General features: G+C 37.4%; 3 protein-coding genes across 13 annotated transcripts in view; 2 read left to right on the top strand and 1 right to left on the bottom strand.

The window, feature by feature from the left end:
* The window catches only part of LOC139981584 (uncharacterized), a 171,879-nt gene that overhangs the window by 8,198 nt on the left and 136,585 nt on the right, over window positions 1-27,096 (top strand). For 10 of the 11 annotated variants that reach the window (XM_071994077.1, XM_071994070.1, XM_071994072.1 and 7 more), the window contains 3 exons: window positions 187-260; window positions 439-518; window positions 801-919. The exons of the other annotated variant lie outside the window; for it this stretch is intronic. In XM_071994077.1, the coding sequence (XP_071850178.1) occupies window positions 187-260; window positions 439-518; window positions 801-919 (273 nt within the window). The remainder of the gene's footprint in view (window positions 1-186; window positions 261-438; window positions 519-800; window positions 920-27,096) is intronic. 11 annotated transcript variants of the gene reach the window in all.
* LOC139981591 (uncharacterized) lies at window positions 5,879-16,997 on the top strand. Its single transcript, XM_071994092.1, has 4 exons — window positions 5,879-6,311; window positions 6,922-7,046; window positions 11,743-11,852; window positions 13,301-16,997. Exons 1-4 carry the CDS (start codon window positions 6,036-6,038, stop codon window positions 13,405-13,407), a joined length of 618 nt encoding a protein of 205 aa, XP_071850193.1. The 5' UTR covers window positions 5,879-6,035; the 3' UTR covers window positions 13,408-16,997.
* The window catches only part of LOC139981588 (uncharacterized), a 107,297-nt gene continuing 104,751 nt past the window's right edge, over window positions 24,551-27,096 (bottom strand). Inside the window, exons 3-4 of the mRNA XM_071994085.1 lie at window positions 25,926-26,031; window positions 24,551-25,610 (exon numbers count right to left, since the gene is read on the bottom strand). Coding sequence (XP_071850186.1) covers window positions 25,127-25,610; window positions 25,926-26,031 — 590 coding nt within the window. The 3' untranslated portion in view covers window positions 24,551-25,126. The remainder of the gene's footprint in view (window positions 25,611-25,925; window positions 26,032-27,096) is intronic.

The following is a 27,096-nucleotide window of genomic DNA, read 5'->3' as shown; positions in this document are numbered from 1 at the left end:
GTATTCGTCAGTCATTACCAACTGTAGTGTAATACCTTAACACAGTTATTACACGACTCCGAGGCAGCCACGCAAACTAAGTCTCTCAACCGGTTCTACAGTGTTTCAATTCATAACTGTAAAATGGGTTCGCTTTTGAAACTGTTCGAATAAGAAACTGGATGTTTTTCCTTCATTTGTTGACAGATTGTCGCTGATGAAACAGTAAGTGTGGACAGCGAGAAACAATCTTGTGATGACATCTTTTCTCTCGGAGAAAGGTAAGACAAGACACCAGCTATTTAATGGTTGCATGTTTTACTATTTAATCGAAGAAGCAGATAGTGGGGAAATGACTCCTTATGAAAAGGATCAGACATGGCTAGCGCCCTCTAATTTATTATAGCGACTTCAATGATATAAATGACTTTTCATTTCTTTATTTTGTGTACTTTCTAGTTGTAACCAACAGCAGACTGACGTCACTACTGGACTGGTCACTTCCAATGAAAGAGACGTTGAGAAAGAAGGTTCTCACGGTAAGTTTAAATAACTTTATTTTCGAATGGTTATACATAACTATAATTCATATCAATTGCTTTGTATGTTTCCGATATTGTTGCATTCTATCTTGTAGGAAGATGCATAATGTTTTAAAGACATTAAACAGGAATGACAAAACGAATTCCTGAGAAAGGAAATTTACAAGAGAATGATTTTTTTTTTTGAGGTGTGGAACCGTCACCAACCTTCGTTATTTTCCTTATTACTCCAATAAATATTCATTACATTATAATGAGACTAAATGTTTGGCCCAACAGCTTTCCTTTTTGACGAAGATATTGCCAAACTCCCTTACGTCGAACCAATGAGACCGCAACAACTGGTCAAGTGGGAGGAGCTTAGTGACGTCACTGACCATGGCCTCGATTTAGATCAGGTACAGAGACGAGAACACCTCTGCCATTATTCGAAAACATTTTTGTTTTTATCTCCGACAATACTTGTACGTATATTTTATGACGATAAGAGGTGGCGCGAATCTATGAAATTAATTACCTAGAAAATATAAGGGAACTTTCTTTTCTTCTGTCATAGTGGTGAAGCAGTGGATGGTCATATGAATACATTTCATATTTTCAATACTATGATTATTTTTTATCATTTTTCTTCTATTTGTGCATCTTTAATATTGCAGTTAAAAATGATGACGTTTTGAATAGTTATGAATACAGTTGAATTTATGAATAGTTAACATGATCTTTGCGAACTGATCCATTAATACTTTACAATTAATGTGTTTATCTAAAAATTGAAATTCAAATTTTATGGAATTTGTCTATCAGCAGGGTGAAGGCTGGGACGTCAACGATATGTTTGCTACAAACGAGGCTGACTTTGGCTTCAAGTCAACCTTCGATGAAACCTTGTCTGAGTATACGTAAGTGGTTTGACGTCTTATATTCTATTTAACCATGATCGTGGAAAACGTTTGCTCCGCTTCGTCACAGAAAATGGAGAAAAGATTGCAAAAACGGTCTCGGTTCAATGTACTATACTTCTGCGAACTTTGTGTATATTTATTCCTTTCAATTCATTAACTTTCTACTCGCTCAGTATACTGTCTTTGAATTTTCAATATTTGATCGGAATTATAGTTAGCTATACAGTTTGTATTATTTCCGGCCCTTATTTTTTGACGATACTTATATGAAGTTCGTCTCTTGTCTGCTTCAGGACCTTACTGGTGAAGGAAGCTACACCAGATTATCAGCTCAGATGGGAGAGGGCTTGTAGACTTGCTGATGAGATCGAAGGGAAGAAAAAGGCCGAGCAAGCGAACCGGGCCAAACAACCTAAAAAGCGTAAAAAGAAAAACCGTCGGTCAAAGAAATCAGGCTGTCCTTATTGATAAAAAGAAGAGAAAACTATAAAAATATATATATATGTAAAATGAAAAAAAATTATAAAAAATATATAAAAAATAAAAAATCTTTTTTTTTTTTCTTTCAAGGACCATTTTTAACGATTTGTCAGTTTTGTCTTGTAATGTATTAGTCTCCAAAAATAAATTAAAAATATATGTGTAGTTGAACTGTTTTTGTCTTTATTGTTTTGTAACGTGTACTCCGTTTATGCAGGGAAGATAAGCGGATTCAACCGCGAGAGATCAAGTATTTGCCCATTTTAAAGATTTTTTCTAGCTGCTACAGGAAGAAGGTTCAAGTGGTCGAATTGAATAGAGTTTGATGGGTGGCGGAGGGTAGTGTATGGTTACGGAAGAGAAGGGGGGGGGGTGATAATCATTAAGTAAGGAATACAATTATGATATTAAGTGGGGTATGATTGGGGCGGGAGGAGAATGTTAGAGGATAAATGAACGGGAGGAGGATGTGGTCTTCAGAGAATGTAATCCGTAATATAACTCTGGGATACATTATACAGAATCTGCAATGTTCCAGCCATGGTTATCCCCATCCCGCCCTTCATGAACCCCCCCCCCGTCTCCCCCACCCACTGACATCACTTGGTTCAAATGTCACGGTGACTGAAGAAAATATTCAAACCAGATCATCGACGTCTAAATTGCTTTGACCGATTGATTCTATTTAGCCAGTTTAGCTGATCCTTTTCTGGTCGCATCGAGTAGGCTAAAGTCAAAATGTATACCGGTGTGAAGTTAGATACTTATTCCCCGTTCCTCGTTCGATATTCGCGAATAAGTAACTGAGCTACCTATCCAGTTACGTATTCGACAATGGTACAAAAGCTTCTTACAAGATGTTCAACATTTGGTCGTGGAAAGAGGTTTTATCAATGGCCCATGGTCATATGAACTCTAACGACTATGTGGAAGGGTACCATAATGCATCTTGCCAGGTCCAAATAGTTCTTGACCAACTAAAATGACCACACTCCTTCATGAGTTCTTAAATTAATGTAACTGGACCAGAAAAAAATCACTTTAGGCCCTAATCAAGACTAGCACGCCTTGGACCACCTTACCAATGGGTCATATCAATTCTTAACACATTGTAGAAGGATACCAAAATGAGTCTTGCCCGGTCCAAAGCGTGCTTGACCAATTTAAATGACCACTAAATCATTACTTTTTTAATGAGTGTAACGGGACCACGAAAAGCTTTGGGCCCTAATCCATGCAGCACGCCTTGGACCACTAAACCTTAATTTGACAAACGCAACATTTACCTAACATATGGCACTTTTGTTAATGGATTGAATGTATATTGTGTATTGAGTAAAACTTGTATAGCTAGATGATGTAAGTTACAATTAATATTTAGGTAAACTGAATAAAAAGAAATTTATTAAAAACTCACACTAACTCAGGTCTGTGTTTAGTTGAAATAATTGCATGGTGGATCTGCCTTCTATACTCCAACAGAAACTTTCTATTGAACAATAGCTCAGAGAAAGGACAAGCACATGGGAACACGATAAAAGCAAACTGCATCGAATGGCACTATATTGGGTAAACTTGGATCGGTTCATTACCAACAATGACTAATGGAGAGTATTAATAAATCAGAAAGGGATTTCGGCATAAAAGGTATGTCTGGGTAGACCTATTTCACTTGAAGCCTCATTTGCTAAATATACTATTAGAGTAAGTTTCCCTCCACTTGACCCGAGATGACTGATTGTCTTGGTCAGCTCTAGAATGTAGCAGTGGAATCTTTCAGAATCTATAAATTGGGTAACAGCGTTCACAACCACTTTCGATGAGAGACCTACAAAACTTCTCTGTTATAGTTGCAAGAGAAATAAAAAAAAAGAGAAAACAAATCTAAGTTCTTTAAATCTGTCAACGTTTGACGTGTGAAACGAATTAAAGAAATGAAAGTATGTTCTATGAACGAATAATTACAAAAAAACGGTATTCATTGCGTTGCCAGTGTACAGAAATCCCTTCATTATGAGAAAAGCAGTTGCGCTAAGGTGCGCCAACCCCTCCCCCAAGAGGAAGAGTGCGCGTACGTCTCTCGGGAATAGGAAGGAATCTTTGTATGCTGATGATCATTTAGGAAGTGTTGGAGAAGAAGTCATTTTAATTGGTCAAGCACTCTAAGGACCGGGCGTATCATGGTACTCTTCTACAATGTCCTTAGAGTTCATGTTACCCATTGGACGCATTATGGTACCCTTCTACAATGTCCTTATAGTTAATGTTACCGATTGGTTAGGTGGTCCAAAGCGTGCTGCATGGATTAGGGCCCAAAGCTTTTTCATGGTCCAATTACACTCATTAAAGAAGTACTGACTTAGTGGTCATTTAAATTGGTCAAGCACTCTTTGGACCGGGCAAGACGCATTATGGTAATCTTCTACAATGTCCTTAGAGTACATTTTACTCATTGGTTAGGTGGTCCAAGGCGTGCTGCATGGATTAGGGCCCAAAGCTTTTTCATGGTCCAATTACACTCATTATAGAAGTAATGACTTAGTGGTCATTTAAATTGGTCAAGCACGCTTTGGACCGGGCAAGACGCATTATGGTACTCTTCTACTATGTTCTTAGAGTACATGTTACACATTGGTTAGGTGGTCCAAGGCGTGCTGCATGGATTAGGGCCCAAAGCTTTTTCAGGGTCCCTTTTGAGGCATTAAAAAAGTAATGATTTAATGGTCATTTAAATTGGTCAAGCACGCTTTGGACCGGGCAAGACGCATTATGGTACCCTTCTACAATGTCCTTAGAGTTCATGTTAACCATCGGTTTGGTGGTCCAAGGCGTGCTGCATGGATTAGGGCCCAAAGCTTTTTCAGGGTCCCTTTTCAGGCATTAAAAAAGTAATGATTTAGTGGTCATTTAAATTGGTCAAGCACGCTTTGGACCGGGCAAGACGCATTATGGTACTCTTCTACTATGTCCTTAGAGTACATGTTACACATTGGTTAGGTGGTCCAAAGCGTGCTGCATGGATTAGGGCCCAAAGCTTTTTCATGGTCCAATTACACTCATTAAAGAAGTAATGACTTAGTGGTCATTTAAATTGGTCAAGCACTCTTTGGACCGGGCAAGACGCATTATGGTACCCTTCTACAATGTCCTTAGAGTACATATTACCCAATGGTTAGGTGTTCCAAGGCGTGCTGCATGGATTAGGGCCCAAAGCTTTTTCATGGTCCCGTTACACTCATTAAAGAAGTAATGATTTAGTGGTCATTTAAATTGGTCAAGCACGCTTTGGACCGGGCAAGACGCATTATGGTACCCTTCTATAAGGTCCTTAGACTTCCCATGACCCATTGGTTGGGCGGTCCAAGGCGTGCTGGTTTTGATTAGGGCCCAAATGTTTTTATTTCAGTTCCCGTTACATTTATTTAAAAAAAAGTTGATTTAATGGTCAGTTTAATTGGTCAAGCACTTTTTGGACCGGGCAAGACTCATTTTGGTATCCTTCTACAATGTGTTAAGAATCGATATGACCCATTGGTAAGGTGGTCCAAGGCGTGCTAGTCTTGATTAGGGCCTAAAGTAATTTTTTTACATTAATTTAAGAACTGATGAAGTACTGGTCATTTTAGTTGGTCAAAAACTATTTGGACCGGGCAAGATGCATTATGGTACCCTTCTACATAGTCATTAGAGTTCATATGACCCATGGGCCATAGATAAACCTCTTTCCACGACCATATGTTGAACATCTTGTAAGAAAGCTTTTGTCTTGCCAGAGGTGTTACGTCGATACCATTGTCGAATACGTAACTGAATCGGTAGCAGTTACTCATTCGCGAATGTCGAACGAGGAACGGGGAATAAGTATCTAACTTCACACCGGTAAAATGTATCAAATTTGCACTAACGTCAACACTAAGTATATATACCAAAAAATAAACTACATCATAACGACTGGTTCATTGAGTTAATAGGAAGTGCGACAAAATGAGTCCGAATTCAGTTTCTTTTTATCCAGCTAAATTATATCCTTCGCAGTTTCGACGTCTGTAACAGGTGGCTAAAATTACAAGATACTAGGTCTCGAAGTTGTAGCATTTAAAGACCCACTGATAGCAACCCAAATTGCTCCGAAATGAAGTCCGTTTTGTTGTTTCTGTTCTGTGTTGGATTTCTAGAGGTTTGTTATTCTCAGCCTCCGGTTCCTCGAAGACCTCAAGGGTTCCCATACAAAGCAGAATGTGGAAACGTAAAAGTTGAAATAGATCTGTTTTTAGATTTAACCTGCCCTGATTCAAAAGCCGCATATCCAGTGGTGAAGCAAGTCGCTGATTATTACGGAAATGACGTTCACTTGAAGACATATATGTTCCCTCTTCCTTACCACCGTGCAAGTTTTCTTGCTTGTCAGGTATTGTATGCAATGTAAAGCTTCATTGAATGAAGTTAGGCCTAGTACTAACTTAATTTATTATTATTAGGCTAGGCCTTCATCAATTGCTCAATTGAGCCCTTGAGAATACTAAATTATTTTCAGGGGTGTTAACACCCCTGAAAATAATTTTGCAGTTTGTGTTATCCCAGACTTATCCGTTTGAGTCTAGCTGTATTTGATAATTCTATTGACAGTTGTTGTCTTTATTGGATGATAAGCTTTTAAAGTTTAAATATGCTGGTTATCAAACAAACACAAATTCATGAACGTTCTCAAGCTACAACAGAAATCATAAATTATCATGTTGTGGTTGCCGTAGAACTTATTAAACAAAAAAGCATTATTGCATCAAACTTCTTATAGGCTGCTTTTAACCATATTTCTCCCTCCCCATCCCTGACAGAAAAAAAAAAAGTAAATGAAATCATTACAGGGCTAAGAGAAAGTTGCAAAATGAGGCAACATTTACTGTAGTGGCGATAAATTAGATATTTTCAAGTTTGATCTTTGTCAGGGCCATTTCAGACATGTACTATTTACTGCAGGTGTATTTATTTCCAATATTTATTTTATTTTTCTGTTTCAGGGCACATTTGGGATTGACTCTTTCAACAAAAACTTGACGTACGACTGGATCAATACGGTATTTGATCAACAAAGTAGTCTATACAACAGTCTTACTGCCAATCTGGGGGATGACAAAATATATGAGTAAGTATGTACTGTAAGCCAGTACTAGCCATTCTGCAGTATGTGAGATTAGAATGTACAGCAATTTCCCATGTTCCAGAATTTGTGGTCTTAACTGTGTTATATGTTCCAGTGCTCTGGCCAATTGGATAAAGGCGGTGGCATTTGAAGCAATGAGGCTTAGCAATCGCAAGGTTTTTTTTATCCAAGAGCAATCTACTGTACGGTATTCCCATCTGAAATGACTTTCTAAATTCAAAAACTTCCAAATTTGAGTTAAAAATATTGAATTGGAAGCCACCCGACGTGTAAGTTGTAATCCATAAGCCCTGGCGGGTTTCTCCCACATTTGTGGTCGCTTAAGCATCATAAAAATTATGATTAATGATTATTATTTTTATTCTTACATTAAATATAAAAATTTATTCAATTAAGGTCTGTGGTTAGCCATGTTAAATCCTGAGTAGAAATTGCTCTGTGAAACTAACACCATGACAAAGCACATTGTATTGAATAACAAGTACAATACACTTATCGTATGTATAGAGAAACTGTTGTACTCAGTGGCATTGCCACATAATTGTACAGTGCTTTATATGCATAGTTATATGATAATTTAATGGGAATTCCCCAACTTGGATATCGGATCTGTAAAATCCAGAAACTTGATGGTATGTACAGTTACGTACACTCACAGGGTTTTATTGTATCGTGATAGATGGTACATGATTTGGCGACAGTTATTTCGGTAAGGCAAATGCTGAATAAACAAGGAAATAGTACTAACCAAATGATTTCCATCAATATTATCTCAATAATCCTCTTGACTTGATTTTTGTGCAAATTGATAACAGCTGTGCATACATCTGCTTTATGTATTTTACAAGCTGCAAATCCCTCTCTGTAACTCAAGGATTAAACAAAAAGTGGAGGTTTCATCATTTATTTGCCTCTCATCCACTGCTCGCCAGGTGATAATTTTCACAGCTCCTTTTGTAACAGGCGATTTTGCATATATGTATGGGTAGTGTGGATACATGGTACACATGCTTTATTAATACTCTCAGATCTGCCAACTCTCTCATAAATCTAGGCAAAACTAGAGAATTTTTAAAATTTTCCATCTCCAAATATACTGTAGCCCTAAGAATACTGTAGGGGGAAAATAGGAAGAATTGGGCAAATTCAAACCAAAAACAAGTTATGCAGAAGAGCGATATAAAAAATGAAATTGAAAACATGTTTATTTAATTAACAAGTATATTGACTCTGCAATTTAATAAAGAATATGGAAAATAAATTGTCCCACTAAGGAATATAGCATGTTGCAAATTTCAATGGTTTTGGACTAATAAGTATACTGTAGTACAGTGTGTCTGCTATCAATGGGCACAGTGTATACATGTAGGCCTAGGCTAAATCTTAGCTTGTTTTGAAATGTAAATTAGACTCTACAGATAATAGAGTTGAAACTGCATGACACGTTCAACTGTGTGTGTGCCCTCAGGTTGGTATGTTTTGAAATATCCCAACAATTTTGGCAATTTTGGGGTAACTTGAAATAAGAAAAGAGATATAAAATGAATGACAGTGTTTGCCATTCATGCTGTACAGTAATTAATTTACAATGGGGAGTCTGTGAACCTTATTATTACAGTTAGTACAGTCATCACTCTTTAAAAGTTGCCGGTTGCCATGGGAACTTGAGAGCGTAGATGAATTCATATTGTAGATGCATAGTGTTTAACCAAAGCAAACACAAAAGGTGTGTGTAAATATTAAAGGAAACCTCTAATAATGCCAAGTTCTCACATATCAATCACATCTTTGAACAACTTGGTTGAATTAAATTAATCGATGGCTGGCCGGCTGGATGGTTGTTGTTTGGCTGTGCATACAGTTAATAGACTGGTTGATGATTACAACAGTTTGATTGGTTTATTGATTTTACCATAAATTTATGTCTGCATACAATGATACAATATATATTAGTGTTACAAGTGCCCACACGATTTTATGTAGACCTACAAGACAGTTCTGTTTCAAGCCAGGCATTGAAGACTCGCCCCAAACCGCGTGCGGCCATCTGAAAAAGTTAACTTTCCGTTGCTTGCAGGTGACGTTTTGTTTCGCTACAAAATGCAGACAGTAATAAAACGTGATAAGTGTAATCTTTAGCTGGACCTGAGATGTCCATCGCTGTATCGTTTATACACTGTGCTGTGTGTATTGACCGCAGCTGTATGTATTGACTTTACACTAGTGTCTATAATTACCGACAGTAGCAAGCTGTGTGTGTATTTTCTGGGATTGATGGTGGTGTCTAACACTTCTGTTACACCTCATTCGAAACTAGGTCAGATTACCGGCATTAGATATTTCTTTTTGCACGAGTCTTCACACCCTTTAAGCGGTGAATAGTTCAGTTCAGTAATGTGCGGTATTTACTGTACATATCCTTGATATTGGTTGAGGTCTTACCATACTTCAACATAACGTTAGTTTTGTGGTACATGTGATCCTGTACATGTGCTAAACTATTTTTTGACATAGTGGTGCTTTTTTGCACAAAAAACAAATATATGTTATGGAAAGTATATTTTTCAGAGTGATTATTGAAATTTCCAGAATTTTGTACCTTCAACTTCAAGTAAGAATGAATATTAAAGGTGTGTGGCACATGAAACTAAAGGCAGTAGCTTACAGTTGGTTCCGTTATGGCACACTTACAGAGTACTTAGGCCTAGTTGGCAAATTTTGTTTATTGTCAGTCAAGTTTTCTAATTTACACATAAAATAGCTTTTGCATTGTTTAACAACAACGTACATGATTCCAAAAGCGTTTCAGAAATGGGTACAATGCCTCAATACTCTGATTAACTTTGAACTATTAATTACGGTTAATTACCACATAAAGTATTCCATTTTCATTGAGTAGAAGATAACTGTGTTTAAGTTAACTGCAAATTAAAGGGGTAGCAGTTTGAAATGCTTAGCTGCATACATACTAGTCTTTTTAAGACCCTAGTGTGAACAGCCTAGTGTACCTTACTTTTTCACATAACTATTTTCCCCTATCTGTCTGCTATACTGCCTAGAGAACTCCCCGGTAATGCTCTCGATCGATACTAGGGTCTTGCACAATTCTCTCAAGCTATCTTTTGTTTTCCTTTGATTTTGGAAGATTTGCTTCGGAAAAGCGAAGAAGCCGATCAGGTTTGCCAATTGGGCCGACTTCCCCCAAAATGTTTCTTCAAGCCCTGCCTCCCGCAAATATGGACTCATGGAGGCATGTACAGTTGCACGCGAGAAAAAAGAGTAACAAACGACTTGGCCAAGAATACATACATACAGTACATACATGTGTAATCTTATTCTTAAATATGTATGTATGTGTTTTAGATCCTCCTGCAAGCAGGAACTCCTGAAGAAGCCATCATTGGCTTATCAAAGCCACAAGCTGACCGAAGTCAGTCTCTTAGATTCATATTTAACGTCCATGATTATGAATTGTCAATTGTCAACAACTCTGTAACTGGACGACATTCATTAATCTTGGAGTGACTAGAACTCGGGACGTTATGATTGAAAGGCACCGGCGTTAACCACTGAGCTAACACTCCTACATCAATGAATTATCAATGAACTCAAGGTTACTGTACAGTGCCTAATTACATACATGTAGTAGCTTATAGTTAGTTCATTCACACAATGTGTGTTTTTAGTATACAGTACATAGTGGCCTACAGTATATACTATATGTGCACTGCCAACTGCAATCTTACAGTATCGTCCCACCTATTGTACAAAAGCCACTTTATTGTGCTAGTGCACATCAATTGTTTTGATAGAAGTCTCTGTTGTTCCATTTTCATTGCCTGGCATTGTATGGTGGTTGACATAATACAGTAACAGTGAATATCCATAGAGAATCTGGTACAGTAGTCTGTGTACATATAAGTTAACACAATCAGTAGATTTAAGTTTTAGTACTGTTTAAATACCCACTCCCTTATCCTCAGTAAAACACAAGACTGATTGTGCATTTGTGCAGAATTCTGCATTTTTATTAAGTACTCTGTAGCTGTGTAAAAATGAGGGTATAAAGTATGCTGTGTATGGAATTTTTGTCTAAAAATATGGTGCTGTGTTTTTGGATGTTAAACAGTTCTCTCACTATATCTAGGCTAAAAGGTGTGGATTACTGCCCCCATAAACAGTTTTAAGATTTGAAAAGCCATTAATGGCAAGTATACAGTATGAATGTAAATTTCTACTCAGGAAGAGAGTTGGGAGAGGTGGAGTTGGCAGAGTGTGGGAGAGGCGGAGTTTGCAGGAAGGGGCTTGGGAGAGGTGGAGTTTGCAGGGCAGAGAGTTTAGGAGAGGCAGAGTTGGCAGGGCATGGTTTCTTATGGGCACAACTTGTGGACTACTGCCTCAAATGCAGTTTGGGTATTTTACAAAACCAAATCTGTCCCTGTTCTCATGGTTTTTAACAGTATATTATTGATGCTGATGAGTCTTGTATGCAGTTCATACTCTACTGGCTGACATAATTTCGAGCTTTTGAAGTGTTTGGAAAAGATGCTGATATAGAGCACAGTAAATATGAATGAGGCACAGACCCTAATAAGTAAACTTCTTGAAGCAGGTGCTGCATCTTTGTGTCAAGTAACATCCAATTACCCTTTCAACCATCTCTTTCCTCTGTTGACAGTATCTTGGGAACCATGGCCGTGTCTGTTGGTTTGAAGGCAGATGACTTCATTAAGAGATCAGCAGCAGCTGGAACTGATACCAAAGTCCAGTGGAAATACGGCTGTACCAGTAAGTCAAAATACTCTCGCCATCCATCCTTCCAACTATCCTTCTCCATCACCATCCCTTCTGCATACCCGTCCCTTCTCAACCCAAATCCCATCCCATTCGCCACACTATCCCATCTCTTGCTCCCTGTCTGTTCTCCCACAACACCCATCCCACCTTCCCTATCCCATACTACTCCATCTTTCCTCCAACCCTTCTCCCATCCCTTCTCCCACCTACCATCCCAACCCACCTTCCACTCCATCCCATCTACCATCCCATCTCTTCTCACTCCCCATCTCTTTTCCCAAACGACCTCTCCCACATTCCCCATACTATCCACCCTCCCCATCCTGCTCCAGCTTTCCTTCAACCCTTTTCCCACCCCATCCCATCCCACCATTCAATCCCATCTCTTCTTGCTCACTATCTCTTCTCCCACCACATCCCTCCCACTTTCTCTATCCCTTTAACCCTCCCCATCCTGTTACATCTTTCCTTCAACCCTAATCCTCACCATACTGTATCTCTTGCCACACTCCATCTCCTGCCCCAACCCCATCCCACCTGCCTACCCCATCACATCTGCATACCCCATCTCACCTGCCTACCCCATCCCAACTGCCTACCCAATCCCACCTTCCTACCCCACCTTTCTACCCCATCCCACCTTCCTACACCATCCCACCTGTCCCAACCCCACCTGCCTACCCCATCTCACCTTCCTACCCGATCCCACCTGCCTAACCACATTCCACCTGCCTACACCATCCCACCTGCCTATCCCATACCACCTGCCTACACCATCCCACCTGCCTATCCCATACCACCTGCCTATCCCATCCCACCTTCCTACCCCATTCCACCTGCCTACCCACATCCCTTTCATACCTCCCATTCCTTCTAACTGAGCTTAACATTCAGATTGATATTGACAAAATACGCCTTTTATATATATCAAAGGATTTAGTACTGTAGTTGCACAATTTGACACTAAGAAGAGTTTTAAAACTTGTTGTTGTAGTTTCTTACATGTCAATAAAACAGTAAGTGTTTTAGCAAATATAATTTACGTCAGCGGCCCCTGTCCCTATTCGAATAATTTTGAATGTCTAACAAGCAACTTTACAGTATGACTTCTGTATTATAAAGAGCATTTACAATAAAAATCAACTGTCCATAAATTTCGTTTTTGTTTTTGTTACCCTTCCTTAAAAGTACTGTAACATCCCCAGTGTACCCTCAGATTATATTAAACCTATTTTTATTTTTCTCTGAATATTCCCGTGTTTGTGATATCAGTTTATTAGATCCTCCTGCAAGCAGGAACTCGCGAAGGAGTCTAATTGGCTTATCAAAGCCGCAAGCGGACCGAAGTCAGTCTCTTAGATTCATAATTATATATGAATAATAATAATTATAATAATAACAATAATAATAATACTGTATTGTTTGCTTCTCTTTACCAGGAGGGGTGTATGGAACGCCAGCTGCCTTTGTCAATGGGGTCGACGTCAACATGAAGAGATCTTGGAGTTTTGAAGAGTGGGTGAAAATTATCAGTCACTTAATTTAGCTTCATTGGTGTTGCCTGGATACATATTATTCCTTTTGATGAAATTTATTTCCTAACATTCTCATTAGGATTTGGTTATTTCTTATATTTTCCTCCTTTTTTTTCCATATCATGTTTTTGATTTGTGAATGTCACGGTGGTTATTTTTAGGAAATTAAGTTATATATATATATCTATATTTCTATAGTTATTCTTCAATCATGAATATATATTGAGTGGGACAGAAATGTGACTCCATGACAACTGTAACCGATTGGGAAAAGATTTCATTGGTTAACAGTATAAACGACACAAGTGCTACTAACAGATCTATATTACCATACTACCAGGCTTTACTACCTCAAGGCTTGTTTAAAATATATAAACATTCCTTCATATTATTTGGCGTGTCATTCCATGTAGAAAGTAAGAGAGATAAAGCTATCGTCTTTCTTAAGGGTTTTTTGTCTTTCATCACCTCATCCATATTGAGTTTAATTAACAGAGTCATATAAGTGTGTAAAATATAATAATGTCAAAAATGATATTCATCATGTAAATATAAACTGCGTAGTACAAATATTCCGTTTCTACATTCAGAGTAAAATTAAGGTAAAGTATTTTTCGGAGTGAAGTAGATGGAGATTATTCGCTGATTTTTATGTTGTTATTCTTTTCCCCAAAAAAATTGTGTTTTGCTGGAAAGAAATTGTTTGCATTGGAGAAGAATGTTTTTATGGAGTTGGGAGTCTGCAGCCCATGAAGGAGAGTAAGCCCTGTACACAGTAGTAAAATAAAGAAAAAAATAATAAAAGTGATTATTAGTAGCGAGAAATATACAACTTTTGTCACTACGTTCAAATGATAATTATTCGGCATTCTTTTAACATTGTAGGCAGTATTATCATCGTTTTTCAAAGTCAGACAGAAAGAAAGCATATGCATGCCTGGTAGCACTCAACTAGCATATACAACGTACACAGAAAATTGAAAAATAATCATTCATGAATATTCACGAGTCAGTTTTTTACCTAACCAGTAGCACTTATGAATATGCAGAGAACGAAATAAGCATCAGCCTAAGTATACATGAGAATGTAAAAAACAAAATGATGACAGCATTATTATATTAACGGTGAGGATATATGCGATAGAAAGTGCACTTCTATATGCAAAAGAACAACAAACCATTTACACTTATGACTATTCAGAGAACGAAATAAGTATCAGCCTAAATATTCATGAGATTGTAAAAAAAAAATGACAGCACTATTGTATTAACTGTAGGATATATGCGATAGAAAGTGCACTTCCATTTGCAAAAAACACACTTCCTTCACATGTATCTTTTGCAGGCTATGTCCTAGCGGGATGTGGGTAATCATGTCAAGATATACTACACATAATATGAGACTGAATATAAGACAACAATTAAAATTTCACTGAAAGTATATCTGGTTGCGGTAGTTATTGTTCACATTTCAAGCAGACGGTAATAGAAGGGTTGTTATAGAATGTACCATGCTGCCAAACCACTGACCAAAGTTATGTAATATGTGAGACATTGGGTATGGTTTTGGAGCAGTTATGGATTGTGTATAGCCATTCCGATACACCATGGAAGAGCTCAAGTGTGGATTTGTGTAAAATCATCTCTCCTGGGGGTTTGAGCAGGCTGAATTTGGTATCGAATTATGGCTAATGTAAAAGATATTAACATATATTGATGATGATAATAACCACCAATGGAATCAATGTTACATATAATGCAATCTTGTATTTGTGTGTTCTTGTGCCTTATTTCCTGTTGTTGTTACTTGAAATTGGCGACTTTTACCATGTTCTCCCCGTTCTTTCAAGACTGTTTATGGTGTGCAATTATATCTCATAGTACTTATTAACCTGAGAAAGGGATTATTAAAAGCAGTGTAAATGTATGTTGTATAACAGTTTGGTGTTTAACATTGTAAAATACTATTTTTTTTGGGGGGGGGGATATCTTTATGTAATTTAATATGGTTATAAACTAGCAAAATGTATTTCGTATCCGCAGAACTAGTAGTAGGGAATTTTGTCTGGGTAATTCACAGCTAGACTTCAGATTTTGTTTACAACATGAGTGTAAGGTATAAGAGAGCAAAACTTTGAGGCAGATTCACTGAGAGGACTCAGTGCTCCTTCTGAAATTATTTTGGAATTAAAATTAGTTGCAAATATATGGTTGCACAATGCAGCAACACAGAGTGGATCATTTAGCACGCCTTTTGCACATTTGTTACATTTGTTACATTTTCCTCAATAATTTCTCATGAAATTGCTATTTTTGGTAGTATTTTCAGTACCTACCGATACTTGTTTCCTCATCTTGTCCTCATTTTTCGAAACTGAAAACTTCCAGACTAAGCAAGCATCATGGTCATATGTGGTTGGTTTTGTGCAATCAGTCATTTAAAGGCATTGAAGACTCGCCCCAAACCGCGTGCTGCCCTCCGAAAAAAAGTTAACTTTCCGCTGCTTGCAAATGATGTTTTCTTCTTGTCGCTACAAAATGCAGACAGTAATGGAACGTGATACCTTGTTATCTTTGATCTAGACCTGAGATGTCCATCGCTGCTATGTACACTGTGTTGTGGGTAATGACCGTAGCTGTATGTATTGACTGTACACTAGTGTCTAATTACCGACGGTAGCAAGCTGTGTGTATTTTCTGGGATCAATGGTGGTGTCTAACACTTCTGTTACACCTCATTCGAAACTAGGTCAGATTACCGGCATGAGACGTATCTTTGTCAGCGGGTCTTCACACCCTTTAATGTCACAAACTCTGGATTTAAATTCGTTACAATATTAGTGCAACAGGAAGACTTGAGGTCAGGCGCGTAGCGAGGAATTTGCCAAGGGAGGGGCGAACCTGTAGGCAAATTATCAGAGCCGTAGATTCGGCATTGGAAACTATGCGTAGCGCCACCACGAGTTGGCGCGAAGAAAAGTTTGGCCAAAAATGCCACCCAGATCGCTGGAAATTGCACTTCCCAGGCCTTGCAAGTTGCATCTAAGCATTTTCTATTTGAAATTACTAGCGATATCATAAAAACGTCGCCCCTTCTCCCCCCCCCCCCCCCCTTGGCTACGCGCCTGCTTGAGGTCTGGGAATAGTAGTCTGATCCTGTCATTGTTGCTACGATGTACATTCGAACCTTACATATGCCTTTGTTTTCGCTTTTTTATTTGTTCGTGTTGCCTCATTTTAAAGTGCTGTTCCCAATTCTTTCTTGGTTACCATCAATCTTGGGTTTCTTTTTCATGTTTTTTTCTCCACTTGTGGTGCTGTAATTGTCTTGTTTATTGTTAAGTTCTGTTTCCATTGTTTGTTTTTGCTTTGTTTTGTTGTCGTGAAGCTGGTTCTCTCCCATCCTTTGTTTTGATGTTTTGTTGGTTTTCTTTGATAAACTGATTTCCCAACTACTTGTTATGATGTTCGTTCTTAGAGCCCATCTTGATTTTTATTCTAGCTTTACTGTGTTAAAAGTCAATGTGGAAGATATATAGATGTATGAATCGTGTATAATAATGGACTGGTAATGGAAATAAATTTGCCACTTTAACAACAACATGCAATTGTATTGTTTGTTTTTTCGTTTCTATTCTTTGCAATTTACATTACTTATGAACGGTACTTCTTTTCAATTTTCTCGTGGTACGATTCAATATAAATAGCATAGCTTAAAGCAGTACATTGGCTTAATTGGTCAATGTTTCATGTTGGATCATTAAAGCAAAATTACATTGTTCTGAAAATTTCCCAGATTTTGTGTGATGAATTTCAAATACAATAAGATGGCTCCGTGGCGGACGAGCTTTGCAGAATACAATAGAACCAGTAAAAAAATGCTCCCCAATTCACATTATTTTGGTGAATTACCAAAAAAAAAAAAAAAAAATGGATGAAAAAGTGTTTTATTCCCAGCCAGATTCAGAAGAAATCGATGTGATGGTGATGGCAAGTTTATATGTAGGGGGTTGTGTGTATGTGAAACAAACTTGCTTGTAATATCTCTCTAACTTCAGAAGGATAACTGGAGTACATTTCATTTTTGGCACGTAGGTTCCCCTTAGCTAGAACTGGTCTGGGATTGCTGTTGGTATTGGTCAAATGTTATTTGAGGTCAGCACGGGTCAAAGTCTGAAAACATTGTTCACACAATATCTTCAAGAAGTAGAAGTTTCAGTTAAAAGTTAAAAATTGGTGTGTAGCTTGCCGTTGGTGAATGGACGATCAGACTACTTTTTAAGAGAAAGTCGCTCAGGACAGAACATTGGCACGAAAACCGAACGACTGATCCGCTCTCAACCCCAGTCCCCTTGCATCGGGACTGCGGCTGTGTGATCATCGTCAGGTGTGCATCAGACTGGAAACACAAATGTGCAAATCTTGTTAACATGATATCTCGGGGAAGGTCGCTTACGCAGTTCTTATATTGGGCATGTGGATATTTACTGTAATTAGTTTAGCGAACCAATGGATTGTAGTGGAGGTCAAAGGTCAGCAGTGGGCAAATGTGAATATATCAACAGTGCTTTATCTCCAGAACATGAAAGGAGCTCATATATGCATCGTATGATAGCCTTGTGCGTTGTATAGTTTGTACACAATTTCATGTAGGTCAGAGTTCATTTAAGATCACCAGACGGCAAACAATATGTAAATACGATATTTCCAGATAGAAAACTGCAGACAATACGCAGTATCATATCATATCCAGACAATAATAGTGTATAAAAGAGGTCCCTACACTTTAAAAAGACAGAATAATTTAAATATTAAATATTGACCTCAAAATTTAATATATACACATATATTAAGGTTAAATGTCGGATAGAATATCACTTTCAATATGAGAGACATAGGCTGCATGCATGCCGGTCGCAGAGAGTGCTTCGGCCCACTGGCCAAAGGCAACAATTCACCGAAGCCATCGAGGACGCTTCTGGTCGACCTCTGACCAACCGACCCTCCTCGCATCCTCCCGGGTTCGTTTACGACAACAAGGGAGACATGGCACGGGATCCTAGGCCACAAAAAGCACCATACCTCAATCAACCGAAGAATTTATCGCCTCCAGTCTGTCTCCAACCCTAGCCACGGTTTACTCGATTAGCAGTGCAATGTCTTTCGCTTACACCGTCGCACTATACCAACACATCAGCTAGAAAACTAACTTCAGAAGTAATACTGAAAGACGAGGCTGAAAAAGGAGGGAAAAGTCAAAATAGAAGTTTGTCACATTCGTCTATCGTTGGTAAGTTTCGAACTTACTCTAGATATCAGCTTCTTAGTCATCTGCTCAACCCACTGAGCTAACGGACGACATGGAAACATCTAATTTAAAATTATCTTGGACAGATGAGGTAAAAATCTTACTATTTGCAGTGCAAGCAGAAAGCAATGCGTCTCTTTTGTGTTCGTTTTAAGTGATCAGAAAATGCGAGATTCTTGATAGATCAGATGAATCATAGGCTCGACATTTGGCAAAACTGAACGACAGAATATCTATTTTATCAAACCAAAAGTCCAAATAGCACACAATGTAGATCGCTCGTCCACCTTCAACCATTATCGGGATGGAGGGAAGGGGGGGGGGGGAGGGTCGCATCACCCAATTTACACATGCGGAAAACAAAAAAAGACATTAGTACTGTACCTTAAAACTAATGATATTAAAAAGATGTCCCTACTCTCCTGATTTTGTTAAAATTTCGACAAAACGCGACTTTTAAATTCTTCTAAAATTGAAGCGGGGAACGGATGGTGACCTTAGTATTATACATCAGACAGTAATAGTATTTAAAAGAGTTCCCTATTCTTTAAAAATACAGCATAATTTGAATATTAAATATTGACCTCATAATTTAAGATATATATTAAGGTGACAAGTCGAATAGAATTTCTCTTTTAACATGAGAGACATTTGCTTCTGAACCCTGAGGGGTCTAAGGGGAGGGGGTGTCCCCCTCCCCTTTGGATTTTTTTTGGCATTTCCAGGTGGCCTCAGATGCAATTTGGTGCAATGTAGCACTTCAACACCGACTCCATTTTGTAAAAACTTTTGCATTTTCACCTGGCCTTATAGATGCAATTTGGTGCTCCAAATGAGATTTTTTTTCTCATTTGGAAATGAAAAAGGGGTTTTCTGACTTGCGAAGCGGGGGGGGGGGCGGAATGATACTTCCGCCCCTCCATATTTTTCAGCCCCCCTTATACTTATCTTCAGGATAAGTATACGAAAGCATCAAAATATTCTGTCAAAATTAAAATGATAAGTTGACACACACACACACACACACACACACGCCAAGTTGAACGCATAGGTTCCTTGCTTTGCAAAAAGCAAGGAACCAAAAAGTAAAAGAGTGAAGATTTCAGTGTAATTAGAGGAACCTTAAAGTTTTGGAGCTATACATAGCCGCATTTGGTCAAAATCGAGGTGTTAAGTTGAGATCAACATATATACCATGTATATCTACTACGTAATTCTGTTATATACCCTTCGGAATTACCTCCACTTTTGAGGGTAAATTTTATCCTTTTATTGAGCAATTTTTTTCTAGTAACTTCGGAATTGAAAAGTTAATGAGGTTTTCTTTTAACTCGAAATGATCATTCCTCAAAGGAAGTGAAATTGATTGAACAAGAAGACCCTAGACTTAGGTTTACCTGGTGTCAGGTAAACCTATCCCCGAGGTAAACCTTAGTCCCAGCTACCATGCGTTGAAGTAAACCCAAATACCAATGTTGATATATATATATATATATTTATATATATATATATATATATATATATATATATATATATATACATATATATACATATATATATATTTATATATATATATATATATACATATATATACATATATATATATATTTATATATATATATATATATATATATATATATATATATATATACAGGGGCGGATCCAGGGGGGGGCCCGGGGGGCCCGGGCCCCCCTTTTTGAAAATCCTAATTTTTTTTTTTTTTTTTTAAATTTTTTACCGCGCTCGAGGGAAAGTGCCCCATGCGTGATCAGTGGCGTAGCTACGGGGGGCCTGAAATTGCAGACATGAGATCCATATTTTCAGGCTAGGTACATGCTGCTTAGAATACTCGGGAAGTGCCGTTTCCGGCCATCTGGGGGGTTTGTAAAGCCAAAAATTTTCTTGTACGCTCCACGCCAACCAATGATGGCGCTCCGCTTAGATATTCTTACGTTCAGGCGCGGCTGGACCAGTCAGACCCCCCCCCCCCTGTCACAAATCCTGCATCCGCCCTTGATATGTCATTGAATATTCCACAAAACAACTTTTTATGTCCACGAAACTGTCGAAACATGATTTTCACTACTGGTAGAGATATAAAATATTGGGAATTCTGAATTTCCTGCAAACATGCGGCTGTGCCTGTTCAATACTCACTACTGTATCGCCTTAAAAAATGATGAGTGGAAATAGTTTCTCCAGGACCGTATCGTATCGTGGGTATCGAGTGCGTCTGATATACGAACGTACGTAGTACGTACGTACGTACGTCTATGATGATATGCACTGTACTGTACTGATAAAAACATAGGTGAATTTCACTCCATGGGAGTGATCACTGAGCACATTCCGGTATAAGAGTGAATTTCCACTCCATTTGAGTAAATCTTAACTCCTAATAGAGTTATATTCACTCATATTAGGAGTGAGGGTTAACTCCAATAGAGTTAAATTTTACTCTTAATTTGAAGTGCGCCGAGTGATCACTCCAATGGAATGAAATCCACTCATTTGTTTTTAGAGTGTTGCTAGATATATGATGAAGAAATTTACATACCAATACATGTTATCGGTCATCGATTGGCACAAAAAGCCAGATTCTGATGACAGCTGCCTCAAGAAACCCAATAAATGGCCTAATAAGCACCGAGCCATCAATGTGGACCATTACCGAAACATCGATGCGTGTTAGTCTTCCACCCCCTTCCTCTAATGCTATTTAAATCCACATGTGGGCATATCCTGCAAATCTACCGGTAGCCCACAGGGGTTTGAGTTGGGAGAAAGGCCTTGACAGCTTGAAACGACAAATGATGCCAACTTCCCTCAAGTTAAAAGTCTGGCTGAGTTGGCGAGGCCAGTCAGCATGAAAGAGAAAAAACTTTTTTTGCATTTCTGTCACCAAAGTTGCACATCTTTTTGGTTGCTATTTTGCCTCACAGGTGCCATCTCCTGCGATCTGGGGGGTGCTGAAATCTCAAATTTTCTCTGTACGCTCCGCGCCAACCAAGGTGGCGCGGAGCGTTGATAGTAAACTCCGCCCCCCCACAAGAAAGAACAGCCCCCCATGGCCCCCCCCACTCAAAAAATCCTAGCTACGCCACTGTGCGTGAAATTTTTTGTAAAATAAATTTGCAAAAAGAGTACACCATCATTCTGATAAAGTGAAGGTGAGAGGGGCACTCTGACTGCATCAATAGTCTCCATCTGGAAGGGGGCATCCAAGATGAAATGGCCTGGAGTAGCCTGGTAAAAAGTAATTTGCATCACCACCTACTCCCCAAAGACGTAACTCCCAGCTCATTGCTCGAAATTCCCAAATTAATATATGCCCGGCAAACCATGAATACATGATTTATTGGAAATAAATTTTACTCCAAACTTTCACGAAAAGTAGCACCAGATTGCACCGAGGACCTCCATATTTTGTGAAATTTTCCCAAAGGGGAGGGGGGGGCACCCACTCCCCTTAGACCCCTCCCCCAGGACGACGATTAGGCATTTCCCATCTGGGCCCCCCCTTCGGCGAAATCCTGGATCCGCCACTGATATATATATATATATATATTAGTGTGTGTGTATTTGTGTGTGCGTGCGTGTTTTGATGAGAATTAATGATCAATTATGATGATGCTTGTCACAAAACTTATGTATTTGTTTTTAAAATGGAAGGAAACCTTAGTGTCTGTGTATATAATTTCAATAAAGTGGTTATTTTAACACCCTTATAAAAGAACAATTGTAATTCAGTACTACTGTGTGACAAATATCAAAATTTTGGCTTATTTACAGGGATCGAGCGAATGAAACATTTCAAACACAAACAAAGGTGTATCATCCTTTGTTTTTGTTTTGTTCTAGATGAAAACATTAATCAGATGCATGCTTTCATCTGCAACCAAAACAATAACAAAAAAAAAGGGATAGGTTGAATTTTCTTGTGTACTTAACAACAGTAAAATTGCTTTTAAAGTGAAATATTTCCAGACATTTTATGACCATTCTTAATCACAGAGTACATATCAGGCCCCGTGGTGGATCCACACAAGTGGAAAACTGAGAAGGGACTTCCTGTCACCCACCCTACCGACGAGAATATTGACTTCAATGGAAACATAAGTATGTTTAACTTAAAGTGTTAATTTCATTACCATTGTGCTCTAAATGAAGATTTATTCACTTACTAATATTACGAAGTTACCCTATATACCTCATACGTAGTCTTCCCTTTACTCAAGATGTACAGTATACCAAGGAAAAGCGAATATAACCATATGTGGAAAGAAGTAACAAGTTTGAGATGAACCATGCAGTTTACCGTTGGATGATTATGGTTGCTTCGGTAAAGGCGATGATTACATACACACATACACACACACGCACACACACACACACACACATATATATATATATACATACATATATATATATATATACATACATATATATATATATATATATATTTATATATATATATATATATATATATACATATATATATATACATACATATATATATATATATATATATATATATATTTATATATATATATATATATACATATATATATATATATATATATATATATATATATATATATATATATATATAATTTGACCTGTCTGAAATAGAAGAGATCCCGTGATATCACCACATTGTTAAGTGTAGACTATCTAAAGTCTCTAGGGCTTGTGGTAAGTTTCAAATGTCATTTTCGCTCAACTTGTCGATCACATATGTATATATTGTTTTGTTTCGCGTTACTTTGTATTTAGCTGGTTATCTGTAATTAAGTATGAAGAACCTCTGGAGCATACTTGTGAGAGACGTGTGTGTCTGCTGTCTTGTTTGTGTCAGGTTGTTTTATATATAAAAAAATCATTGTACACTGTTCCATTTGCAAATACATCTGCTTGCTTGTGGGATGGACCAGTGACCTTGTAATGGCGGCAACACCTCCTTTTCAAAGCATGCCTCTTGCCAGCGATTGTTCATTGCGTGAAAGGGAGCATTCACGAAAGAGAAGAAAAAACAGACAAATTTAACAACTTAAAACTCAAAACATACTAAAACTCAAAAAAGCATTGGCCTGTCCGATCGATAGGTTTGTCACATAGTAAACAACACCCAAGTAGCAAACATTAATGTTTATGACTGCAGATGTTAAACAGATTTTAATTCTTCACGAATAACAAATACAAATCAGTTAGTGTTGAAATGTCATCATAGCTGTGTCATTAGAAAGTATTTATCACAATAAGTTTGTCATCATCGATTTATCTGAATCATCTATACCAAGATTAATGCACTACCGTATTATATGTGATTTAAACATTAAGCTTTTACAAAGACGCTGCCTTAAATCATCCAATTTAGTGTTTGCCTATATGTCTATTACTTTAATAATAATTTCTGGTTCAATCTGTAGTGAAATGAGTAATAAGGCCAGGTGTGAAGTTTATAACCCATTTCTTTTATGTACATACTGGTGCATTGCTATTCTCTGGTGATACTAGTATTCTTATTCGAGGTCCGTGTGTCACTCCTGCAGTAGAGTTGTACGTCGCCTGTCCACCACTAATGGCTGATGTAACTCTAGTAATGTGCACATGCGTTTTAGAGAAAACAAAATTGTCTAATAGTATAATTATCAGTGTAGAATGTGATTCCTTTTATCCATTCCTTTACTTTCTTGTTGAATAATATTATAATCTTATTTAACTGAATCAAGAAATGAAGAAGATTAGACACTGTCAGATGAAGTAAAAACATAAAGAATGGGCAAATATAATTTGTTACAATGTAGAAAACGTCAAAATTTACCAAAATTAAATATGCCAGTCTTCGAATATGTTTTCTATCATAATCTAGATAAAGAGAAAGTAATTGTTTAGTATAATTAACGAAAAGGCTTGATTATCTCCCATGGTGTACATCTTCCTCATATAACGGAATGTAGAAATGACGGCCATATTTATTTACTTTGTGTTCAACATCATCCTTAAAATGCTAGTCTATAGCAAATTGTGAAAACGATCTATAAATTATTATCATATTAAATGGAACAAACAAGTTTGAAAAGGCAAGGACCGTCATTTTGCTTATTTCTGCTGGACTGTTTTTAACTTTTTACACGTGTCCTCTGTTACCGTGGTTCCCACTTATCAAGGAAGGCACCTCATGGTGAGCTAGAGGCTTTCGGTCTTCACTTATCAGTTTCCATGCGCTGATACACAATCAAAGTAAAATTAAAAATATTTATGAGGACAATCTTTACAAGTGAGGAGTGCACGATTTTATTTATGTTTTTTTTTTATTCTGTGGAATACTGCTACGCCTCCTATACATAACACTCGTCTAAGGAAATCCTGAGATCCTTACAGACCTGCACCCTGGTTTCCCAATACCAAGTTAAGCTTTCTAATTAGAGGTATGCCCGGTGATTTTATAGTTTATATATTGAGGCTTTCTGTCACAGAATACATCTGCCTCTTTCTCTTCAGTGAATATTTCTCTGGAATATTCGTTATCTTCTCTCATCGAAGCCTCATCGATCATATTGCCATTCGCATTAGCAACTATCTCTTTATTCTTATCGATCTGTTCAAAAGATTTATTTGTATGCTGGAAATGGTTAAGATGATCACTTTCCAAATCTTCCTTGCTTTGAGTCGTTGCCTTCTTGTCAACGGTTTCATAACTATCAGGATTGTTAAACATTTCCTGATCAGGCAAAGCATATGTTGGTATTTTCACTTCTCCATCTGCTATACTGTAATATTTAGGGTCACCATTGTACACCATTTCGTTATTGACATCACCATGGTAATTGACCAGTTGATTCCCTCTGACGTCAGTTCCGTTATTCTCTACTTTATCAGGATGAGCAACTCCTCCTCTCTGTCTGTAAAATACACGCAGAATGAATATTTTTATAGAGTTTTTTTCGGATAAATGAAATGTCGAAGTAAATTGTAAAATCACTTATGCTTGTCCAACCCTACTTTCGTCATCGATTCACTGAATGGTTTCCAAAATATTCATTACACTTACATATTTACATTAATGCCTCTGATTTGTAACTATTTCAAATATAGGCCTATACATATTTCTTCTTTATACAAAATTAAATTCTTTCATCACTGCTCAAAATTCAAAACATTTTTATAACTAAGCATAACCAAGCAAAGCAAATTGTGTGTACTGTAATACGATTTACCTTCTTGAGCGGTACCAGAGTAAGCCCACAAACCCAAGGACTAGGAACAGTATAACCACAACTGCGACAATTACTATCCAAAGACTTGTCCCGCCGTTGTCATTCTCTATGAGTAAAGACAAATTGGTTTGTTTATGGCAACAAACACAATAGATAAACTGGACGTTCCGCTGAGCCACTAAATTGGTATACACGTGCTCAACTTTAAATTTATATTTCGGGTATGAGCATGATATGTCACTTCCATTATAGAAACGTTTACAAGAACAACCTGATCAAACAAATACAGCTTCCATTGGCTCACATATAGTGCATTACAGTTTTATGGTAGCTGTAATAAACTGTTAAATACTATTTCCACTGAAAATTTCTTCTGAAGCTACCTATAGAAACGTCAAAGCTATGACCCATATCTCGGTGGATTATAAAACTGCCATATTTCAGGGTAATTATTTTCTTTAAATAAATAAATAAAGAGTTATCAATACCGAAGATACATATACAGCTAGATAGTGCTTATCACGTCAGATGTGTATACATTCAGTATGATAGGTGTCATTAAAGGAGTTTCCAAATTGACAAACAATGTAGGTAGCTTATGTCTTCAGCTTTGCCATACGTTTAGTATGTTTCCTGTGGATTAGACTATGAAATGTATGCTTGTAATAATAGTCTCAACCTCTTAAAAGCACAAGAAATTACTAATATGGCTGCTAAGCTATGACTGATTTATGGGAAATATAATTTTTGGTTTGAAACAATATTCTGTTTATTACTACTACACGCAGTGTTCCTAATGACGTTTTAAAATCTGAGAAGTTATCAGTATAAATATGTTTGACATGAATTTTTTTGAAGTAATAAAGATTCTACTCTAATTTTTCAGTCTCAGCTTGAGACATATTCTACCATCTTCTTTTCGTTGTTGTTCAACTGTATGCAGCTCGTCTGTGTTCATTGTAGAACTATAAAACCAATGACTGAATTTTTTTCAGAAGTAACCGGAACTATACACACAAGAACAAAGAATATATATAAATATATTTTACCTGCTGAAAGTTAATAACATCTCTAGACAGTAGTGTCTCGTTGAGAAAATGTACTAAGCAAATAATATACATAATTAATGTATTTCGTTGAAATAATCTCCCCAGAAATAGTAATAGTATAT

The sequence above is a fragment of the Apostichopus japonicus genome, chromosome 15 (genome assembly GCF_037975245.1).
Source record: "Apostichopus japonicus isolate 1M-3 chromosome 15, ASM3797524v1, whole genome shotgun sequence".
Classification (NCBI taxonomy): domain Eukaryota; kingdom Metazoa; phylum Echinodermata; class Holothuroidea; order Aspidochirotida; family Stichopodidae; genus Apostichopus; species Apostichopus japonicus.
The sequence above is the reverse complement of the archived record's forward strand: the minus strand, read 5'-3'. Positions and strand labels throughout refer to the sequence as shown.

What these genes read in the sequence shown, in the direction of transcription:
- LOC139981591 (XM_071994092.1), top strand. Translation starts at nt 6,036, where the DNA reads ATGAAGTCCGTTTTGTTGTTTCTGTTCTGTGTTGGATTTCTAGAGGTT. An exon ending in GGGGATGACAAAATATATGA is followed by an intron (nt 7,047 to 11,742) that starts GTAAGTATGTAC and finishes CTCTGTTGACAG; the next exon opens with TATCTTGGGAACCATGGCCG. An exon ending in GTGGAAATACGGCTGTACCA is followed by an intron (nt 11,853 to 13,300) that starts GTAAGTCAAAAT and finishes TCTCTTTACCAG; the next exon opens with GAGGGGTGTATGGAACGCCA.